Source organism: Anomalospiza imberbis, chromosome 22 (assembly GCF_031753505.1).
Source record: "Anomalospiza imberbis isolate Cuckoo-Finch-1a 21T00152 chromosome 22, ASM3175350v1, whole genome shotgun sequence".
Classification (NCBI taxonomy): Eukaryota; Metazoa; Chordata; class Aves; order Passeriformes; family Viduidae; genus Anomalospiza; species Anomalospiza imberbis.
Genome location: NC_089702.1, coordinates 4,990,555 through 5,009,011, shown reverse-complemented (window position 1 = coordinate 5,009,011; position 18,457 = coordinate 4,990,555). Strand labels below are relative to the sequence as shown.

General features: G+C 65.7%; 1 protein-coding gene and 1 long non-coding RNA gene across 2 annotated transcripts; one reads left to right on the top strand and one right to left on the bottom strand.

Moving 5' to 3' along the window:
• Positions 1 to 956: 956 nt before the first annotated feature.
• Positions 957 to 16,627, bottom strand: COL1A1 (collagen type I alpha 1 chain). The gene is given in 53 exon segments (XM_068211823.1): positions 957 to 1,349; positions 1,420 to 1,662; positions 1,752 to 1,942; positions 2,823 to 3,105; positions 3,192 to 3,299; positions 3,460 to 3,513; positions 3,626 to 3,733; positions 3,854 to 3,907; positions 4,181 to 4,257; positions 4,260 to 4,287; positions 4,381 to 4,434; positions 4,586 to 4,693; positions 4,789 to 4,896; positions 5,010 to 5,060; positions 5,063 to 5,173; positions 5,382 to 5,435; positions 5,786 to 5,839; positions 5,938 to 6,045; positions 6,147 to 6,200; positions 6,314 to 6,367; positions 6,466 to 6,573; positions 6,906 to 7,013; positions 7,172 to 7,270; positions 7,369 to 7,413; positions 7,660 to 7,713; positions 7,820 to 7,873; positions 7,977 to 8,030; positions 8,503 to 8,556; positions 8,665 to 8,763; positions 8,844 to 8,897; positions 9,062 to 9,160; positions 9,348 to 9,401; positions 9,669 to 9,776; positions 9,868 to 9,921; positions 10,178 to 10,276; positions 10,356 to 10,400; positions 10,488 to 10,586; positions 10,852 to 10,905; positions 11,074 to 11,118; positions 11,236 to 11,289; positions 11,538 to 11,582; positions 11,672 to 11,725; positions 11,830 to 11,883; positions 11,993 to 12,046; positions 12,169 to 12,222; positions 12,424 to 12,477; positions 12,707 to 12,751; positions 13,451 to 13,519; positions 13,600 to 13,692; positions 14,324 to 14,359; positions 14,460 to 14,494; positions 14,622 to 14,816; positions 16,392 to 16,627. Coding segments are annotated over 53 exon segments (4,359 nt in total). The 5' UTR covers positions 16,474 to 16,627; the 3' UTR covers positions 957 to 1,202.
• On the top strand, positions 5,786 to 9,875 carry LOC137486603 (uncharacterized). The gene is made up of 3 exons (XR_011005761.1): positions 5,786 to 5,878; positions 9,330 to 9,420; positions 9,743 to 9,875. It is a non-coding gene; the product is annotated as an uncharacterized lncRNA (long non-coding RNA).
• Positions 16,628 to 18,457: the final 1,830 nt, after the last annotated feature.

The following is an 18,457-nucleotide window of genomic DNA, read 5'->3' as shown; positions in this document are numbered from 1 at the left end:
TGGGGGTAGGGGGGGAGTAGCACCTTTGGAAAATTCCCGAGCGGAGCTGAGCAGCAAAAAAAAGAGGGAAATAAACTGTAAAATAGAGGGGGATTAGAACAGACCAAGCTGAGACCTCTTTGGAGGTTGTAGCACCAGGCGGTCCCGGGGTTGGGTGTTCCGGGGCCAAAATTAAAGAGAATATTTAAAAATAATAATTAAAAAAAAAAAAACCAAAAAAGGATAAAAATCCTGAGGGAAAGAAAACCTCCAAAGGAAAATCAAAATAAGAGAACAACAGAGCAACCAAAGAGAAAAAAGGGGGGAACATGATGGGGGAAAGTTAGCACCTTTGCTCTGAACCTGGCAAGAAAGTCCCGGCACGGCTGAAAAGCTCCAAACGAAGCTAAAAAACAAAAAGAACCCCAAAATTCAGACTCAAAAAGACGATGAAACACCCCGAGAGTGGTGAGGTAGCCATCCGGACAGGGGCGTCAGCGCAGGGCCGGAGCTGCTCCGCGGCTTGGGAGTGAATTGGTTTTGCTGCCTGAATGAAAATAAAACGAACAACAAACAACGAACAAAACAAAACAAAAAAATCATGATAAAAAATAACCAGAACAAAAGGAAATCGAGAGAGCTCAAAATCAGCATTATCAAAAAAAAAAAAAGGGGGGAGAGGGGAGGGAAAGAGGGAAAACAAGGGAGAAAAAGCAAATTATAGCCAGGAGTTTGACATCTTCCTCGCAGCAAAAATTAAAATTCTAATGAGATGCAAGAAGCAAAGGGGCTGGTGGGGAGGGGCCCTGGGGGTCCCGGGGGGCTCGGGGACCCTTTGGGGAGCTGAGCTTTGCCATCTCCGGGGCTGAGGAATGAGGGGGGGGCAAGCAAGCGAACCCACTTCCTGGTGATTTTGTTTGAAAAAGTCATTTATTTGTTTTTTATTTTTTTATATTTTTTGAGGGGGTTGAATGCGGTTTGTTTGGTTTTTTTTTTTTTTTTGGGAGGGTTTTTGAGGTTTTTCTCTTACGGCAACGCAACCGGAGTTGTTCTAGAGACGCTGGATAGAAACCGACACAAATTCAAGTCCATGTGAAATTTTCTCCTTTTTTTTTTTTTTTTTTTTGGCTGGTTTTTTTTTTGTGGTTTTTTTTTTTTATTATTATTATTATTATTTTTATCATTATTATTACTCTCTCCTGTCACGCGTGGGGCGTCCGGGGTTACAAGAAGCAGACGGGGCCGATGTCGATGCCGAATTCCTGGTCCGGAGCGCCGACGTCCATAGGAGCCAAATCGATGATGGGCAGGCGCGAGGTCTTCGTCGTCTTGTACTCGATGACTGTCTTGCCCCAGGCGCCCGTGTGACTCTGCGGGGACACCACGGTCACCCCCCGTCCCCAGCGGGCGTCCCCCACCCCCACCGCCCCCGGCACGCACCGTGCAGCCGTCCTCGGTGACGCCGTAGGTGAAGCGGCTGTTGCCCTCGGCGCGGATCTCGATCTCGTTGGCGCCCTGCAGCAGCAGGGCCTTCTTCAGGTTGCCGCTGGCCTGGTCCATGTAGGCCACGCTGTTCTTGCAGTGGTAGGTGACGTTCTGGGCGGCCTCAGTGGCCATGAGGCGCAGGAAGGTCAGCTGGATGGCCACGTCTGCCGGGTCGGAGCCCTCGCCGCCGTACTCGAACTGCGCCAGGGGACGTCGGTCACCGCCGTGCCGCTCCGGCGCCCCCCGCCCCATCCCCTCGCCCCCCCAACGGTGGCCCTCGCGCCCACCTGGAAGCCGTCGCTCATGGTCTCGCCGAACCAGACGTGTTTCTTCTCCTTGGGGTTCTTGCTGAGGTACCAGTTCTTGCGGGCGATGGACGCCTGCGTCGGGTACACGCACGTCTCGCCCGTCTCCATGTTGCAGAAGACCTTGATGGCGTCCAGGTTGCAGCCTTGGTTGGGGTCGATCCAGTACTCGCCTGAGGGGACAGGGACAGGGTCAGGAGAGGGGGAAGGAGGCTGGAGGAGAGGGACAGCCAGGAGGGAACAGGGGAGGGACAGCTAGGGGGGTGGAAGGGAGGAACAGCCAGCAGGGATGGAGGATGAAGGTGAGGAGCAGCCCCAGAGGATGGAGAATGGAGCTGAGGAACAGCCAGAGGGATGGAACAGGTGAGGAGCAGCCCCAGGGGATGGAGAATGGAGCTGAGGAACAGCCAGAGGGATGGAACAGGTGAGGAGCAGCCCCAGGGGATGGAGAATGGAGCTGAGGAACAGCCAGAGGGATGGAACAGGTGAGGAGCAGCCCCAGAGGATGGAGAATGGAGCTGAGGAACAGCCAGAGGGATGGAACAGGTGAGGAGCAGCCCCAGGGGATGGAGGTAAGGAGAATCCAGGACGGAACAGGTGAGGAAGAGCCAGGAGGGATGAAGGATGAGGGTGAGGAACAGCCCCAGGGTAAAGAGAATGGAGCTGAGGAGCAGAGGATGGAGGGATGGGTGAGGGCCAGGGACTGGGAGAGGAAGGCTGGGAGATGTTGAGGGTGAGAGAAGGAAGGAGGAAGACAAGGAGCAGCCATGGGAGGTGAGGAGGGAGGTGAGGAAGGCAAAGGAGGGAGATGGAGGTGGAGCGTGGAGCAGGAAAAGAGGAAGAAGAAGGGGAGCAAACAGGAGAGGGACGGGAGGGACACGAGGGGGATGGAGGATGGAGGATGGAGGAGAGGGCAGACAGGAGAGACAGGACAGACGAGGGGCGGTGCGAATGCACCGGGAGGTGCAAGAAGGACAGAGGTGAGGAGCAGCAGAGGGGACAGAGACGGGGTGACAGCTGCGAGGGTCCGGCGGGGACCGGGGGGACACCGACCGCTCTTCCAGTCGCCGTGGCACATCTTCAGGTCGCGGCAGGTGCGGGCGGGGTTCTTGCGGGTGCCTTCGGGGCTGCGGATGTTCTCGATCTGCTGGCTCAGGCTCTTGAGGGTGGTGTCCACCTCCAGGTCGCGGTCGCGCATCACGTTGGCGTCATCGGCCCGGTAGTAGCGGCCGCCGTCGTGCGCCTTCTCCTGGGGCGGCTGGGGCAGGAAGCTGAAGTCGAAGCCGCCGCTCGGAGGGCCGGGAGGACCGGGGGGCCCGGGGGGGCCGGGGGGACCCTGCGGGGGGAGAGGAGGAGGATGGTGACGGAGGAGCGGGCGCTGAAGGCGGGCGGCTCTGGGAGGGCGGACGGGTCGGGACGTACGACGGGACCGACGTCGCCGGTGCGGCCGCGGGGGCCGGGGGGGCCGATGGGGCCGGGCAGCCCGTTCAGACCGTCCTTGCCAGCAGCACCAGCGGAGCCGGGAGGACCCTGCGGGACGGGAGAAAAGCGTGAGCGCGGCCGTGCGGCCCCGGCAGAGCCTCCAGCCCCGAGGCACCACCCCGCGGGAATCCCGATGGCGGTGGGGGCCCCCCGCCCCCCTGCGATGCCACGGCCGTGGCCGGGTGCCGCAGCTCGTCCCGGGACTCACTCGGGGACCGGCGGGACCAGAAGCACCAGAAGGACCTTGTTCACCAGGAGAGCCCTGTGACAGTCGAGGAGGAAGAAGAGGCGACATCAGAGGTGACATCAGCAGCTCGTGCTGCCTCCTGGACGGGCGGCAGCGCCCGGGGCCACCGTCACCCCGCAGGACTTACGGGAGGACCGGGTGGGCCCTGGAGACCGGAGAAGCCTCTGTGACCCTTCATGCCTCTGTCACCCTGTTCACCGGCTTCACCTTTGTCACCACGGGGACCTTGGGGACCCTGCAGGAGGAGGAGGAGGAGGAGGAGGAAGATGAGTTGAGCGGGATCCTGGACAGTCACTGCCCCCACGCCTGTGGGGACACAGAGGCACCGAGGAGGACAGAGCAGAACATCACTTACAGCAGGACCACGAGCACCAGCAGGACCAGGGGGGCCAGCGGGACCTTGGGGACCCTGGGACAGGAGAGAAGGGGACAGGTTAGAGCATCCTGCACCTCCTGCTGCTGCTGGCTTGGGGCACAACCACCTTGAGGCGCTCAGAGACCCCCGAGAGGGGTGGTGGCACCTCTGAGATCGCCCTTTGCAGGGTGGTGGCACCTCTGGCTTCCTGGAGAAGCTCCTTCCAGCAGCAGGAGCTGAGCCCGGGGCCAGGCCCCAGAACCGGCTCCTTCCCGGTGTCCCCGGGCCGGGGGGTGCAAGGGGGCTTCTGGGCAGAGCATCACTTACGGTCTCACCACGATCTCCATTCTTGCCAGCAGGACCAACGGGGCCGGGGGCACCGGGGGCACCGGGAGCACCAGGGGGCCGGCGGGGCCGGTCTCACCACGATCGCCCTGCGAGCAGGAGGAGGAGGAGGAAGAGGAGAGGTCAGTGCGGGCCAGCACAGCCCCATCACCCCTCCCGCGCCCCCCTCAGAGCCCACTCACCTTGGGACCAGCAGCACCGTCACGGCCGGGGGCACCTTCAGCACCGGGAGCACCCTACGGGGAGAGAGACCCTCGTTAGGGGTGGGGGGGGGTCACGGGGGTTCTCACAGCCCCCCACGGGCAGTGCCCATCAGTGCCCTGAGTGGGCACATCCTCAGCACGGGGGGTCCGTGCCCCCCAGCGCCGATGGTGGCCACGGGCTCACCTCACGTCCGGCTTCTCCGGGGGGTCCGGCCAGGCCGGGGGGGCCCATGGGGCCGGGGGGGCCGCGCTCGCCGGGGGAGCCGGAAGGACCTTGTTTGCCGGGTTCACCCTGCGGGGGGACACAGCGGGGGCTCAGACACCGTGGGACAGCCACCCCGGGGGCTGACAGAGCCTTCGGTTGCCGGGAGCCCCCCCGGTACTCACGGAGGGGCCGGGCAGCCCAGGGAAGCCTCGCTCGCCTCTCTGGCCGGGGAGACCAACGACACCGCGCTGGCCGGCGATACCTTGGGGTCCGGGCGTGCCGGGAGCGCCCTGCGGGGACAAACGGCACCTCAGGGGGGGCAGCGGCGGGCGCCACCCTCGCCACGGAGGGGACAGCGAGAGGCGGTGACGAGCAGAGGGATCCGGGCGGGGGGCGGACTCACGATGGGGCCGTCAGCGCCGGGGGCTCCTTTCTCGCCGGGGGGGGCCGGGGGGGGCCGGCGGGTCCCGGTTCTCCGGGGCGGCCAGCGGGGCCGGTCTCACCGCGGGGTCCTTTGCCACCTTCCTTCCCGCTGGGGCCGGGAGGGCCGGGGAGGCCGATGTTGCCCTGCACGGGGGGGAGGGGATGCCGTCAGGCCGGGACCCCCCCGCTGCCAGCTGAAGGGCGGCCAGAGGCGTCCCGGTGCCAAGTGGGACAGGGCGGCCACGTGCAGCACCTGGACGGTGCCCAGCACCTCCTGTCCCGTGTCCCCAGCACCCCCTGTCCCGTGTCCCCAGCACCAGCCCCCCCACATCTCCCCCCCAGGGGTACTCACAGAGGGGCCGGGGGGTCCAACTCTTCCAGCAGCACCAGGGAAACCAGTAGCACCCTGTGAGGGAGGAGAGCTGCGTCAGTGGGGTTGGATCCGAAGGTCCAGGGGACAATCCCCTGGCTGGGAGTCACCGCAGGGAACCCCAGGGCTGGTGGTCAGGAGGAAAGCGCCCGCCTGGGGGGCTGATTTGGGGGGTGTAAAGGCAACCCCCCTTTTCCCTCTGCTCTATCCCCTGCTGGGATGAGGCCACCCCACTCCATCCCCAGACGGTTTTGGGGGGGCAGGGCCGGAGGTGCCCCACGGTGTGGGGGGAGCAGAGGCAGAGTTAAAGCACCTCGGGGTTGTTCCAACCCGGGGGCGCCCCCAGACTCCCCCAAGCGCCCCTTCCCCACAAGACCGGTACTTACAGGGGGTCCAGCGCTGCCGCGAGCACCTTTGGGACCGGGAGCACCAACAGCACCCTGGGCAGGAGGAAGAGGAGGAAGAGGAGGAGGAGAGGGGTGAGCTGTGCTGTGGGGCTGCAGCCCGGGCCGTGGGGGGGGATGAGGGGGGCACTTACAGCAGGTCCAGGAGCACCAGTGGGGCCAGCGGGGCCGGGGGGACCGGCGTCACCCTTGGCTCCAGCATCCCCAGTTTCACCTTTAGCACCAGGCTGGCCGTCAGCGCCCTGCGGGACACGGGGCCGGCGTGAGTCCGGGGGGCTCAGAGACACCCTGAGGGGTGGGAGCGGACCCCCGGGTGGTGGGGGGGGCAGCCCGTCGCACTTACGGGGGGGCCAGCAAATCCAGCAGGGCCGGGAGGGCCGGGCTCGCCGCGGTCACCCTGGAGAAGAGAGATGGGAGGGAACGGCGTGAGACAAGCAGGGGACGGCCACCATGGCCACCAAGGAGTGGCCACCCACGGCAGGGCCATCGTCGAGGGTGGGGGACACTTACGGGAGCACCACGGGCGCCAGTGGGACCAGCGGGACCGGGGGGACCGGCTTCACCCTGGAAAAGGGGAGGAAAACAGAAAAAAGAGATCAGGGCTGTGGCGAGGAGGTGGCGGTGACTGCCTGGACACATCTGTCCCTGCGGGATGTCCCCACCTTGTCACCAGGAGCACCAGCAGGGCCGGGGGGGCCGATGGGACCGGTCAGGCCTCGGAGACCGTCTTTGCCAGGAGCGCCATCAGCACCTTTGGGACCGGGGTCACCCTGAGGGAGAGACACAAGGGTGGGTTACGGGGACACGTCCCTTGGAGGGTGCACTGAGACATCCCCGGTTCTTCATCCTCCCTGGGACGGGCTGGGACCATCCTCCTCCTCCTCCTCGCAAGAGCTGGGCTCTCAGCGAGGGATTGTCCCCAAGGGATGGGGACAGAGGTGACACAGAGCATCCCGTGCTCAGGACCCTGCTGCCCACCGGCCTCAGCTCGGGGGCACACCCAGCCCCGAGGGGGTGCTGAGGGGGCACAAGGATGATGGGGAGCAGGTTACCAAGGGGGACAGCAGGGTTCTGGGGACACGAGGGGTGTGGGGACACGTACTCTGTCACCCTTGGCGCCTGGCAGGCCGGCAGCACCACGCTCTCCGGGCATACCCTGCAGACCGGGGGGGCCCTGGTTCCCGGGGGCTCCGGGAGCACCAGCATCGCCCTGGCAAAGAGGGAAAGCAGGCATTAGTGAGATCCCGGCACGGCAAATCCACCCCGGCCTCAGCCCACCCTCAGGGGGTGAGGCCAAACCCAGCCACCCTCACGGCTGTGCCCCACAAGCTGGGCACAGTCCCCCCCCACGCCCAGCCTGGCACCTACCTTAGCACCATCGTTACCGGGAGCACCGTTAGCACCACGAGGACCTTGGGGACCGGGGGGGCCTTGGACACCGCGTTCTCCAGGGAATCCTCTCTCACCCTGGGGAGGGGAGGTGGGACAGGGCCCGGGCCCGTCAGGGGCCTGTGGGGAACTTTGGGGTGCCCAGAGTTGAGGGGAGACGGGGGGGTTCAGCTTACCCTGGCACCGGCGGGACCGGGGGCTCCGGCGTCTCCGGGGACACCCTGAGCGGGAGGGAGAGGGTGACAAGTCAGAGGGGAACGGGTGGCACTGGGGATGGGCAGAGGGGACCCCGGGGTGCCCTCAGGGGTCCCTCATTCCCTGGGCAGGGCTAGGATTCCCACTGCTCCCTCACTGCATGGAGCACCTGGGGTGCCCTGGGGGGACCCCAGCAGCAGCAGCTGCCCCTGGTGTGACCGGGAGAGGGGCGATGGGGAGGGGACAGGAGGGTCCCCAGTGCCCACACTCACCTGCTCACCGGGCTTGCCAGCCTCACCAGGGGGGCCAGCGGGGCCGGGCAGACCCTGGGGAGGAAGAAGAGGAGCCGTGAGCCACCATGGAGGGGACAAGGGCAATGTCACCCACGCTCTGGGTGCTCTGTCCCCTGCCGGGGAAGGGGATACTCCTCACCTGGAAGCCAGGAGCACCAGCGGGACCTTGTTCACCTCTTTCTCCAGCGGGACCCTGGGGGACACAGGACAGGCATGGAGGGGGGCAGGTGGCTCCCAAGACCCTTGTCCAGTGGCCGGGCGTGGCCGTGGGTGGCCGCGGGCCGGGGGATACTCACGGTGGGGCCGGGGGGACCTTGGGCACCGGTTTCACCATCTTTGCCAGCAGGGCCCTGGGGAGGAGGGAGAGGAGGGTGTTCAGAGCAGCCCCCGCAGGGCTCTGTGTCCCCCCCCCGCCCCGAGCTGGCCGTGGGCCTGGACACGGCCACGGGATCCTTCGAAGGCCGGGAGACACCGCGGCGAGCTGCCCGCGGCCACGTCACCGCCGCTGTCCCCGCTCCAGCTCCGCCGGTAGCCACCGGGACGGGATCCCAAACACCTCATCCCGCTGCGGCCTCAGGCCAGGAGCCTTCCCTGGCTGCCTCGGCCCCCTCACCCCGCGTTCGCACCCCATTCGCACCCTATTCACACCCCATTCGCACCCATCGCGCTGACCCGTGCCAGGCAGGCTCTCCCCGCCACCCCACGCTGGGGTGATGCTCCCTGTCACCCTCCCTGTCACCCCACAGCACGGTGACCCTCTCCGTCACCTCACACCGGGTCCACCCCCCCACCCAGGGCTGTCTGTGCCCCACCCCAACTCACCACGGCGCCGGGGGGACCGGGAGCTCCTCTCTCGCCAGGTTTGCCGGGTTCGCCCTAAAACCAGAGGGGGATGAGCCCGTGACGCACCGGGGACGCGGGACAGGTCCCGGGCGCGTCCCTCGGGGAGCAGGGTGCGGCAGCGGCCCCGGGGTTGGCACTTACCGCAGCACCTTTGGGACCGGGGAATCCCATCACGCCGGCCTGGCCTCTGGCTCCGGGGGGACCGGGGGGGCCGGGCCGCCCGTCTTGACCAGCGGGACCCTGTCGGGGGGAGCCAGCGCCTCCTTAGCCGGGCCCGTGGCGAGCCAGGGGAGGAGGGGACATCAGCGGGGACAACTTACAGGGGGGCCGGTCTTGCCGTCGGGACCGGGGCTCCCGGGGCTTCCAGTCAGACCCTGCGAGGCAGCAGGAGGGGGGTCAGGAGCTCAGCACTTCCAGGGGGTGCTCCAGAGAACGGGAGCGTCCTGGAAAGCGGCTCCTCCGCCGGCACAGGACAGCCCTGTGGCCGTGCTGATGAGGCTCCGCGTCACCGTGTCACCGTGTCACCATGCCCGCTCACCTTGGCACCGGGGAGTCCGGGTTCCCCGGGGCGTCCAGCTTCACCAGGAGATCCTTTGGGGCCAACGGGGCCGGGGGAGCCGCGCTCGCCGGGGGGACCCTGGGAAGGGGGGACTGGGGTGACCCAGCTGCAGGACAGCAGCCGGGGACCGGCACAGAGCCGTGTCCCCGCGGGTGGCAGCCACTCGGCGCCGCTGTGGCCACTGAGTGGGCACAGGTGACAGCGGCCAGAGTCCGCAGGGCCCCGCTGAGGCGACTTTCTCTCGCAGACGGACGCGGACACCCACCTTAGGACCGGCGATGCCATCGGCGCCAGGGAAACCGCGGCTGCCAGGAGCACCCTGAGGGGGACACGGCAGGGTCAGTGTGGGGACACGGGGGGGACCTCGGGGCTGCAGGGGAGGCGTGTGCCAGAGCGGGACATGGCCACCAGTGGGAGCAGCCTGAAGGGGCCGGGGATGTCACCACGGGGTCCCCAAACACGCACGAGGTTCAGCCGCTGGACACGGGGGGATGGGAGGAGGGCGGGGATGGGGACAGGGACAGGGACATGGCGGGGGTGGGGACAGGGACATGGCCGGGGTGGGGACAGGGACGCTGCTACTCACACGTTCGCCAGCGGGGCCGGGCAGCCCAGCGGGGCCGGGCTCACCACGGGCTCCTCTCTTGCCTTCTTCTCCAGCGGGGCCGGGGGGGCCTTGGACACCAGCGGGACCCTGGGGAAGGACCAGCAGGGATGAGGACCCCCGGGAGGGGCCGGAGCCAGCAGGGGCCGTTCCCCCAGGGACACATCGAGGGGTCACTCACGGGTTCGCCTTTGGCACCGGTGTCACCCTTGTTGCCTGGAGCACCGGGCTCACCCTGGAGGGGAGAGAAGAGAGAAAAGGTTCAGCGGCGGATTGAGGAGCAGAGGGACCCCCGAGTCACGCCCGATGAGCTCTCAGAGGGACCAGAGCGCAGCATCTGCCACGCCCTGCACCACCCTGCCCCGGCAGGGCTGCAGAGACCATGGGACACCTCGGGAGGCACCTCCAGGCGGGGCTGCAGCAGCGTCCCGGGGCGGAGGAAAGGCTCCCAGCCCGGGAAGAGGCAGCTGGAGGAGCCCGGGGGTACTCACGGTGTTCCCCTTGGGGCCGGGGGCGCCGCTGGGACCCTGGGGTCCGGAGGGACCGCGGGCACCGGGGAAGCCGGGAGCGCCAGCGATGCCAGGAGCGCCCTGCAAGAGGCACAGGAGGCCGTGAGGAAGCGGCACAGCCCTTCCTGCCCCGGCCGGGGGGGACGCGAGGGACACTCACGGTCGCGCCCTTGGCACCGGGTTGGCCGTCAGCACCGGGGTTGCCCTGTGGAGAGAAGGAGGAAGAGGAGGGTCACGGCGGGGCTGGCAGGACGCGAGGCCAAAGGACAGGGAGCCTTCGGATGTCACTTACAGCAGGACCGGCAGCGCCAGCAGGGCCGGGGGGACCGGGCTCACCGCGAGCACCTTGGGGACCTTCGCTGCCACGAGCTCCCTGGGGACCGGTCTCACCCTGGGGAGGAAGAGGAGGAGGAGGAAGAGCCGTGAGCGCCAGGGCTGCCCTGACCCCCGCAGGGCTGGTTCCACCTGCGGCTCCTTCCCGTGGTGGCACAGCCGGTACAGGTGCCCAGAACACGCTGGGGACGTCCCCAGGGGTGCCACTGTCCCAGGCAGTGCCAGCCTGGGCGCTCCGGCCTCGGGGACCCCTTCCCTGCCCAGCGCTCCCCCAGCCCACACTCCCAGTGCCCCCCAGTCCCGCAGAGCCAAGCAGGCCCTACCTTAGCACCAGCGGCACCGGGGAAGCCGGGGGGACCAGCAGGACCAGTTGGACCCTAAATGGGAGAGAGGGCACGGCTCAGAGGGGAGATCCCGGCCCACAGCTGGCACAGGGGGATCCCCAGGCAGCAGAGCCCCCCTGGCTCCCGGCCAGGGCTCCCCATGGGGGCAGCCGGGATGGGATCTCCCTCCCCAGGAGGGTGCATGGTGTTGGGGGTACTCACGGGGGGACCGGCAGCGCCGGGAGCACCGTCGTTGCCGCGAGCGCCCTGGGGGAGAGGGGACAGCGTGAGTGACGCCCACGGGTGGCACAGGTGACCCCCACAGGTGGCACAGGTCCCCGTGCCCGGGCAGGGATCTCAGCCCTGCCCATCCCAAATACTCACAGCGGGGCCAGATGGGCCGGGACGGCCTCTCTCACCGGGAAGACCACGAGGACCCTGGGGAGGGAACAGGACACATTTAGGACACGTTTGGGTCACCTGCATGGACACTTCCCCCTTTCTGAGCCTCCTCCCATCCCTGTGCCCGCCACTGCTGCCCACGGTGACGTTCCCAAGGGGTTCAACCCCTCCCACCCCATTCCCTGGCGGATCCCTGAGGAGGAGCTGGGTCCCCACCGGGTGTCACCCCCCATCCTTGTCCCCTCCCACCCAGAACCCCCTGCACCCCTGGGTCCAGCACTCACCATCTGCCCAGGAGCTCCGTTCTCTCCGGGGCTGCCGGGCTCTCCCTAAGGAGGAAGGACACCATGAGGGACCTGCTCTGCAGGGAGAGCAGCGACATTGCTGTGACAGCGGTGGCACTGCCACCACTCCTCACCTTGGGGCCAGCAGGTCCAGGCTCACCCTTGGCACCATCCAGACCACTGAAACCCTGGGGGCAGGAGAGAGAAGGGTTGGGGGGTCAGGAGGGGACCCTGGGGGAGGTCAGGGGTCCCTCGCCCCCTGAGTGTCACCAGCACGGGAGGGGGGACTCACTCTGTGTCCCTTCATGCCTGGCAGGCCGGCGGTTCCGGGGAGACCTCGAGCACCCTGGGGGAAACGGGAGGTGGTGACGGGGGCGCTGGGGGGGCTGTCCCCACACCAGAGTGCCCTGTCCCCGAGGGGGGGACAGCTGGGGGTGTCCCCTCGTGTGTCTCACCTGGGGGCCGGGGGGACCCCGCTCTCCGGGGCGGCCAGGCTTGCCAGCTTCACCCTGAGGACAAGAAAACGGCCTTGGTGGCATGTCCCCAAGCCAGGCAGCCCCTGCTCACCTGGGGGGGCTGGCAGGGCCACCAGGCCCTAAAGTGGGGGGGACCCCACGGACGGGCCACTTACGTCATCTCCGTTCTTGCCAGGGGGGCCAGCGGGACCTCGGGGGCCCATGGGACCCTAGGAAAGAGGGAGGGCAGAGGTGAGGGTGCTGAGGTGACAGCTGCCCCCTGTCACCCTGCCACCCGCCCCGGGCACTGCCAGGCCCTGGCAGCCCCACTGCCATGGATCCCAGAGCAGGGACAGTGTGGCCACAGCCAGGGCTGGGAGCAGCAGCAGTGTCCCCAAACCCAGGGGACATCGGCAGGTGACAGCACTCACAGAAGCACCAGGCTCTCCAGGTTCACCAGGGGGACCTTGGAAACCTTGAGGACCCTGTGGAGAAAAAAATAAAGGGTAAAAAAATGGGTCAGAAAGTGAGAAGCTTGGGCCTGGATCCCCCCGTGGCAGTGGCGGTGTCCCCCCATATGGTGGCACGAGGACTTTGTCCCCATGTGCTTCTGTAGCTGTCAGGAAGGGTATGACACCCTCTGACCTGTCCCCCCACCACCCAGAGTGGCTGTTTGTCCCCAAACCCAAACGGACAGGAAGAGGTGACACTCACGGGAGCACCGGGAGGGCCGGGGAGACCACGGGGACCAGCTGGGCCCTGGGGAGAACAGAAAGAGTCATCAGTGGGTGCCTTGTCACCCTGTCCCTGTCCCTGTCCCCATCACCGCCCCACTGCTGTACCCACTGGGCCCTGTTGCCACCCCACCACCCTCCCCGCTGTCCTCACCTCCACCCCATCACTGTCCCAAAGCCAGCCCTTCCCTGTCCCCCACTCGCTGTCCCCATTGCCACCCCAGCCACTGCATTCCTTGTCCCCAACACCAAGCATTGCCTGTCCCCACTGCCACCCCATCCCTGCCCCTATTGCCATGCCCCCATCGCCCCATTTTATTGTCCCCATTGCCTGTCCCCACTGCCACCCCAACACCATGTCCCCATCTCTGTTCCCACCTCCACCCACTCCTTGTCCCCATCACCAACCTGTCCCCGGCTCTGTCCCTGTCCCAATCCCTGCACATTCCCTGTCTCTGTTGTCACCCCATCCCTGTCCCCATCCCCAACATCCCTGCCATGTCCTGGTGCTCAAGTGACATCACCGGCACAGGGACCACTCCTGTCCTGTCCCCTCGCCCAGCTTCCCCCTGTGCCCCTGGTGTCCCCCATGCCCCCATGCCCCCTGGTGTCCCCTTGTGCCCCTGGTGTCCCCTTGTTCCCCTGTGCCCCCCATGCCCCCTGTGCCCCTGGTGTCCCCCCCTGCCCCTGTGCCCCTGGTGTCCCCCCGTGCCCCCGGGCTCACCATGGGCCCGGGCACGGCCATGCCTCCAGCCTTCTCATCGTAGCCGTAGGACATCTGGGGAGCGAAGTTCTGCGGGGAGGGAGAGCGGGGGGTGAGCGGGGCAGGGACCCCTGGGGGGGCTGCACCACCAGGGACCCCCCCACACTCACTCCGCCGAGGCCTGGGGGGCCAGGAGGGCCTGGGGGTCCTGGGAGTCCGGGCTGTCCGGGGATTCCATCTCTGCCGGGGGGGCCGGGGAGTCCCTGGGGAGAGAAGAGAGGCGTGAGGCCCTGTGGGATTGGGGTGAGCCCAGTGGGATTGGGGTGTCCTCCTGTGGGATTGGGGTGACCTCCTGTGGGATTGGGGTGACCTCCAGCAGGATTGGGGTGACCCCAGCGGGATTGGGGTGAGCCCAATTTGGGGATTGGGATGAACCCCAGCAGGATTGGGGTGAGCCCAGCGGGATTGGGGTGTCCTCCAGCAGGATTGGGATGAACCCCAGCAGGATTGGGGTGACCCCAGCGGGATTGGGGTGTCCCCCAGAAGGAGTGGGGTGAGCCCAACTTGGGGATTGGGATGAGCCCCAGCAGGATTGAGGTGTCCTCCAGCAGGATTGGGATGAACCCCAGAAGGAGTGGGGTGTCCCCCAGCAGGATTAGGATGAACCCCAGCAGGACTGGGATGTCCTCCAGCAGGACTGGGGGGTATCCCCAGTTGGGGATTGGGGTGTCCCCCAGCAGGATTTGGGTGATCCCCAGTTGGGGATTGGGGTGTCCCCCTGTGGGATTGGGGTGAGCCCCAGCAGGATAGGGGTGTCCCCCTGTGGGATTGGGGTGAGCCTCAGCAGGATGGGGGTCTCTGCAGAGCAGGGGGCTCTGAGGGGGGCACACCCACCCTGTCTCCTTTGGGGCCGGTGTCTCCTTTAGGACCCTGTGGGGCAGAGACAGAACAGGTTAGAAAAGGGGGGCTCCAAAGACGGGGGCGGGGTTGTGGTGAAATTGGCGGGGGCTGCGTTTTGGGGAGCCCTTACCTCCACTCCAACACTTTCTGGGTAGGCAGGGGAGGCTGTGGGGGGGTGGAAAAAAAAGGGGTTCAGAGCAGCGCAGCATCACCCAGGCACCCCGGGGGAGGGGGACGCGGAGCCCGCCGGTCCCCGGGGGGGTGGGACCCCGCGGAGGGGATGTCGCGGTACCGTCGGTGTCGGGACAGATGGGGCAGCACTCTCCGAAGGGGATCTCGGCGTTGGGGCAGTCGGAGGTGTCCTCGCAGATCACCTCGTCGCACAGGATGTTGCCGCTGTCGCAGACGCAGATCTGGCACGGTTCTGGTTTCCACACGTCCTTGTCGTTGTACGTGAGCCCATCCTGGATGCAGCTCCCGGTTTGGACTGGGACGGGGCGGGCGGCAGCGTCAGGATGGGCGGACCGGAGCCCGGCGGGCTCCCCCCTCCCCTCACCCCCTCCCCGCTCCCGCAGCGCTTCTCCCTTTCCTTCATCTGGTTCTCATCAGCGCAGCGCGGTGACACGGGAAAAACTCCACAATAAACTCTTCCCACACCGGCTGGAATTTAAACAAAAAATCCCCGCAGCCGCTCGCTCGGGCCGGCCGGGGCCAAGGCAAACACCCCCCGAGGCAGGGGGGGGTCCCCGGCATCCGTGGGGGACGCGACAGCCGCGGGCTGGGGGGGACGGACGGGACGGGACGGGCGGGCCCCGGAGTCTGGGCTGAAATTGGATCCAGGGATGGGGCTGGATCGGGCCAGATGGGAGCGGGAAGGGGACGCCAGAGAGCGGAGGCGGGCGGGGGCTGCGTGGGGAGGGAGGGGAGGGCAGGGCGAGCGGCCAGGCCCGGCGGTGGCCCCACGGTGGGGAAGGGTCCTGGCGTGGGGAAGGGGAGAGAGGGGCTGCGCCAGCTCGTGGAACACTCCCCCCGCCCCTCCAAAAAAATAAAAAAAAGGCAAAAAGTTAAAAAAAAAAAAAAGGAAAAAAAAAAAAAGGGGGAAAAAAGTGTTTAAAAAAGGCAAATGGAAAATGCAAAATTCTTCTGGGGAAAAAAAAAAAAGGGAAGAATGGGAATGGGAAAGGCAAAATGCAGAATGGGAAATGCAGGACGGAGAACGGGGAATGGGAAATGGAGGAGGGGAAATGCGGGATGGGCATTGTCAGTGCAAAATGCATAATAATAATAATAATAATAATAGTAATAATAAATGATAATAATAATTAAAAAGGCATTTAAGGAAAACACCCAAAAAATCCCCAAAAAAGGACAAAATTGGGCAAAAAGCGATGGGCTCCGGGCCCAGGGTCCCGCCGTGTCCCACTGGCGCAGGTGGCAGCGGGGCACGGGGGTCGTGGCGTGGCATGGGGGGGTGACCCCAGCCGTGCCCCCGGCCCGCGCCGCTGGCAGCCCCCGCTCCCCCGGCTGCCGAAACATTTTGCTTATGAATCATCCGAGACTTTTCTAATTCTTTCCTGATGGCTTTCGCAGATCCCGGGGCTGGGCCCCCCCTCTCCCTCCTCTCCCCCCTCTTCTCTCTCCCGCGCTCTTTCCCCCCTTTCCTTTCCCTTCCCGGCCTCCTCCTCCTCCTCCCCTTCGTCCCGGCTCCCTCCTTCCCCGCCGGCTCCTCTCCACCCTTCCTTCCCTCCCCGCTCTTGGCAGGGCGCCCCGACACCTCACCCCCACAGCCCCCTAAACCCCTTTTCCCCCAACCCCAAATCCCTTCAGTCCTATTCTCTCTTTTTTTTTTTTTTTTTTTTTTTTTTTTTTTTTTTTTTCAATTTTCCCCTCATTTCCCTACTTTGCCCCTAATTCCCCTCTCCTCTCCGCACGCCCACCCCGAGTTCCTCCTCGCCCACCCCGGAGCAGCCGGGCCGGGCGTCGCCGGTGCCGCGGGAGCCGGTCCCACCCCACAGCCGCGTCCCGCCGGGGTGAGCAGCATCACCCAGCGCCCACTACTCACTGTCTTCCTCTCCTTGCCCGCGGGCGAGTAGGACAGTCGCTGCTATCAACAGCAGTGACCGAGAATCCACAAAGCTGAACATGTCTAAATATTAGACATGTAGACTCTTTGGGGTCTCTTTTGTTCTTAGCTTGGGGTCATACGGGGCCGATCCAACCCTGGAGCTCCAAATCCAGACCCCAGCAGAAACTTCCTACTGCCCTTTGCCCACTTCTCCGCCGGCCCTTTTATACGATGCGCCGCCGCGGAGAGGTGGGACCCGGCGCGAGCAGCGGATTTTGGACGGCCCCCTCGGCCAATCAGAGGCACCCAGCGAGTCGGGGGGCACCCCCTGACCCCCCCCGGGCCGTGTGGCCGTGCACACGCAAACACGGCCGGGCACACGCACACACGGCCCGGCACACGCGTGTGCTCCGCAGCCGAGCCGGGGGCCAGGCCGGCTGGGATTGGGGTCAGGGGGGGTTTGGGGTGCGGGTTTTTGCGGGGGGGGTTGTGATTTTTGGGGGGGTTCTGCACACTCGGAGGTGTCTGCAGGGCTGGGTGGGTGGGGGCGGGCGATGGGGCACGTGGCGCTTCGGGGACCCCGGTGCCACGCGACGCCGGGAGCTGCACCAGGGCCCTGCCACCCTCCCCCCCCCCCCCCCCCACAACAGCCACCCCGCAGCTGGGGCACCCCAAAACCCACCCACGGCTCCCATCGGGGACCCCCCCAGCGGGACCAAACCCCAGCACGGTGCAAGGCCACCAGTCCCCAGAGCATCCACTGGACGGTCCCCAGGAACATCCCCTGAGGGACCCCAATCCCAAAACCCCTCCAAGAACCACAGACACCCCAAAGCCCTCCCCTAAACCCACTCACTTTGTGTTTTTAGCCCTTTCTTTCCCTCTTTTCCCTTCCTTCCCCTCGCTCCTCTCGCTCCCCGCGCTCCCCCCCTGGCACGGCTCCACGGCCGTTTCCACATTTGAAGGAGCCACGTTGGTTGGAAAAAGCAAAAGCTCCTGGACAATGATCCACAACCTACCGTGCAATTTGGGGAGGGTGTAATTACACGCCAAAAAAATCCCCGCCCGTCCCCGGGCCGGGAGCTCGGCAGCGGAGCGGGAGGGACACGGCCAATGTGGCACCCGGGGGAGGGGGAGCTCCCGCTGCTGCTCGGGGGATTTTTGGGGAATGCGGTGGGAAATGGGGCCGGGGGCGAGGGAAAAGGTGGGTTCAGCCCTGGTGTCCCCCACGCTGTGCTGGGGGGCTGTGGGCTCGTGGGATACTGGGAGCACTGGGAGTGCTGGGAGCGCTCTGTTTATCCCCTCTGTCGCTGTGCCGAGAGCTTGAGGGCTCAGTGGAACACTGGGAACACTGGGAACACTGGGAATACTGGGAACACTGGGAACACTGGGCTCACTCCATTTGTCCCCCTCCTCCCGCTATGCTGAGGGTTTGAAATCCCGTTGGAATGCTGGGAAAACTGGGAGAACTGGGAGCACTGGGCTCGGCCTTCACACCTCCACTTGTCCCCCCCACCAGGGTACAGAGGGCTTGGAGATCCACTGGATTACTGGGAATACTGGGAGAACTGGGCGAGCGAGGCGTATTTAACCTCTGTCCACCCTGTCGCTGGGACTGAAGGCTCATCGGAGTACTGGGAATACTGGGAGCGCTGGGAGAGCTCCGCTTGTCCCTCCTGCCGCCGCGCCAGGGTTTGCAGCGGGATTGGAATTCCGGGAATTCTGGGAGAGCTGGGCTCAGCCCTCAGCCTGCCCTCCCAGCAGCCGCGAGAATGGGAGCACTGGGAATACTGGGAATACCGGGAGTACTGGGAGCACTGGGAATACTGGGAATACTGGGAGCACTGGGAGCGCTGGGAGCACTGGGAATTCTGGGAATACCGGGAGTACTGGGAGCACTGGGAATACTGGGAATACTGGGAGCACTGGGAGCGCTGGGAGTACTGGGAGCACTGGGAGCACTGGGAACACTGGGAATACTGGGAATAGAGGGAGCAGTGGGAGCACTGGGAGTACTGGGAGTACTGGGAATACTGGGAGCACTGGGAGCGCTGGGAGCACTG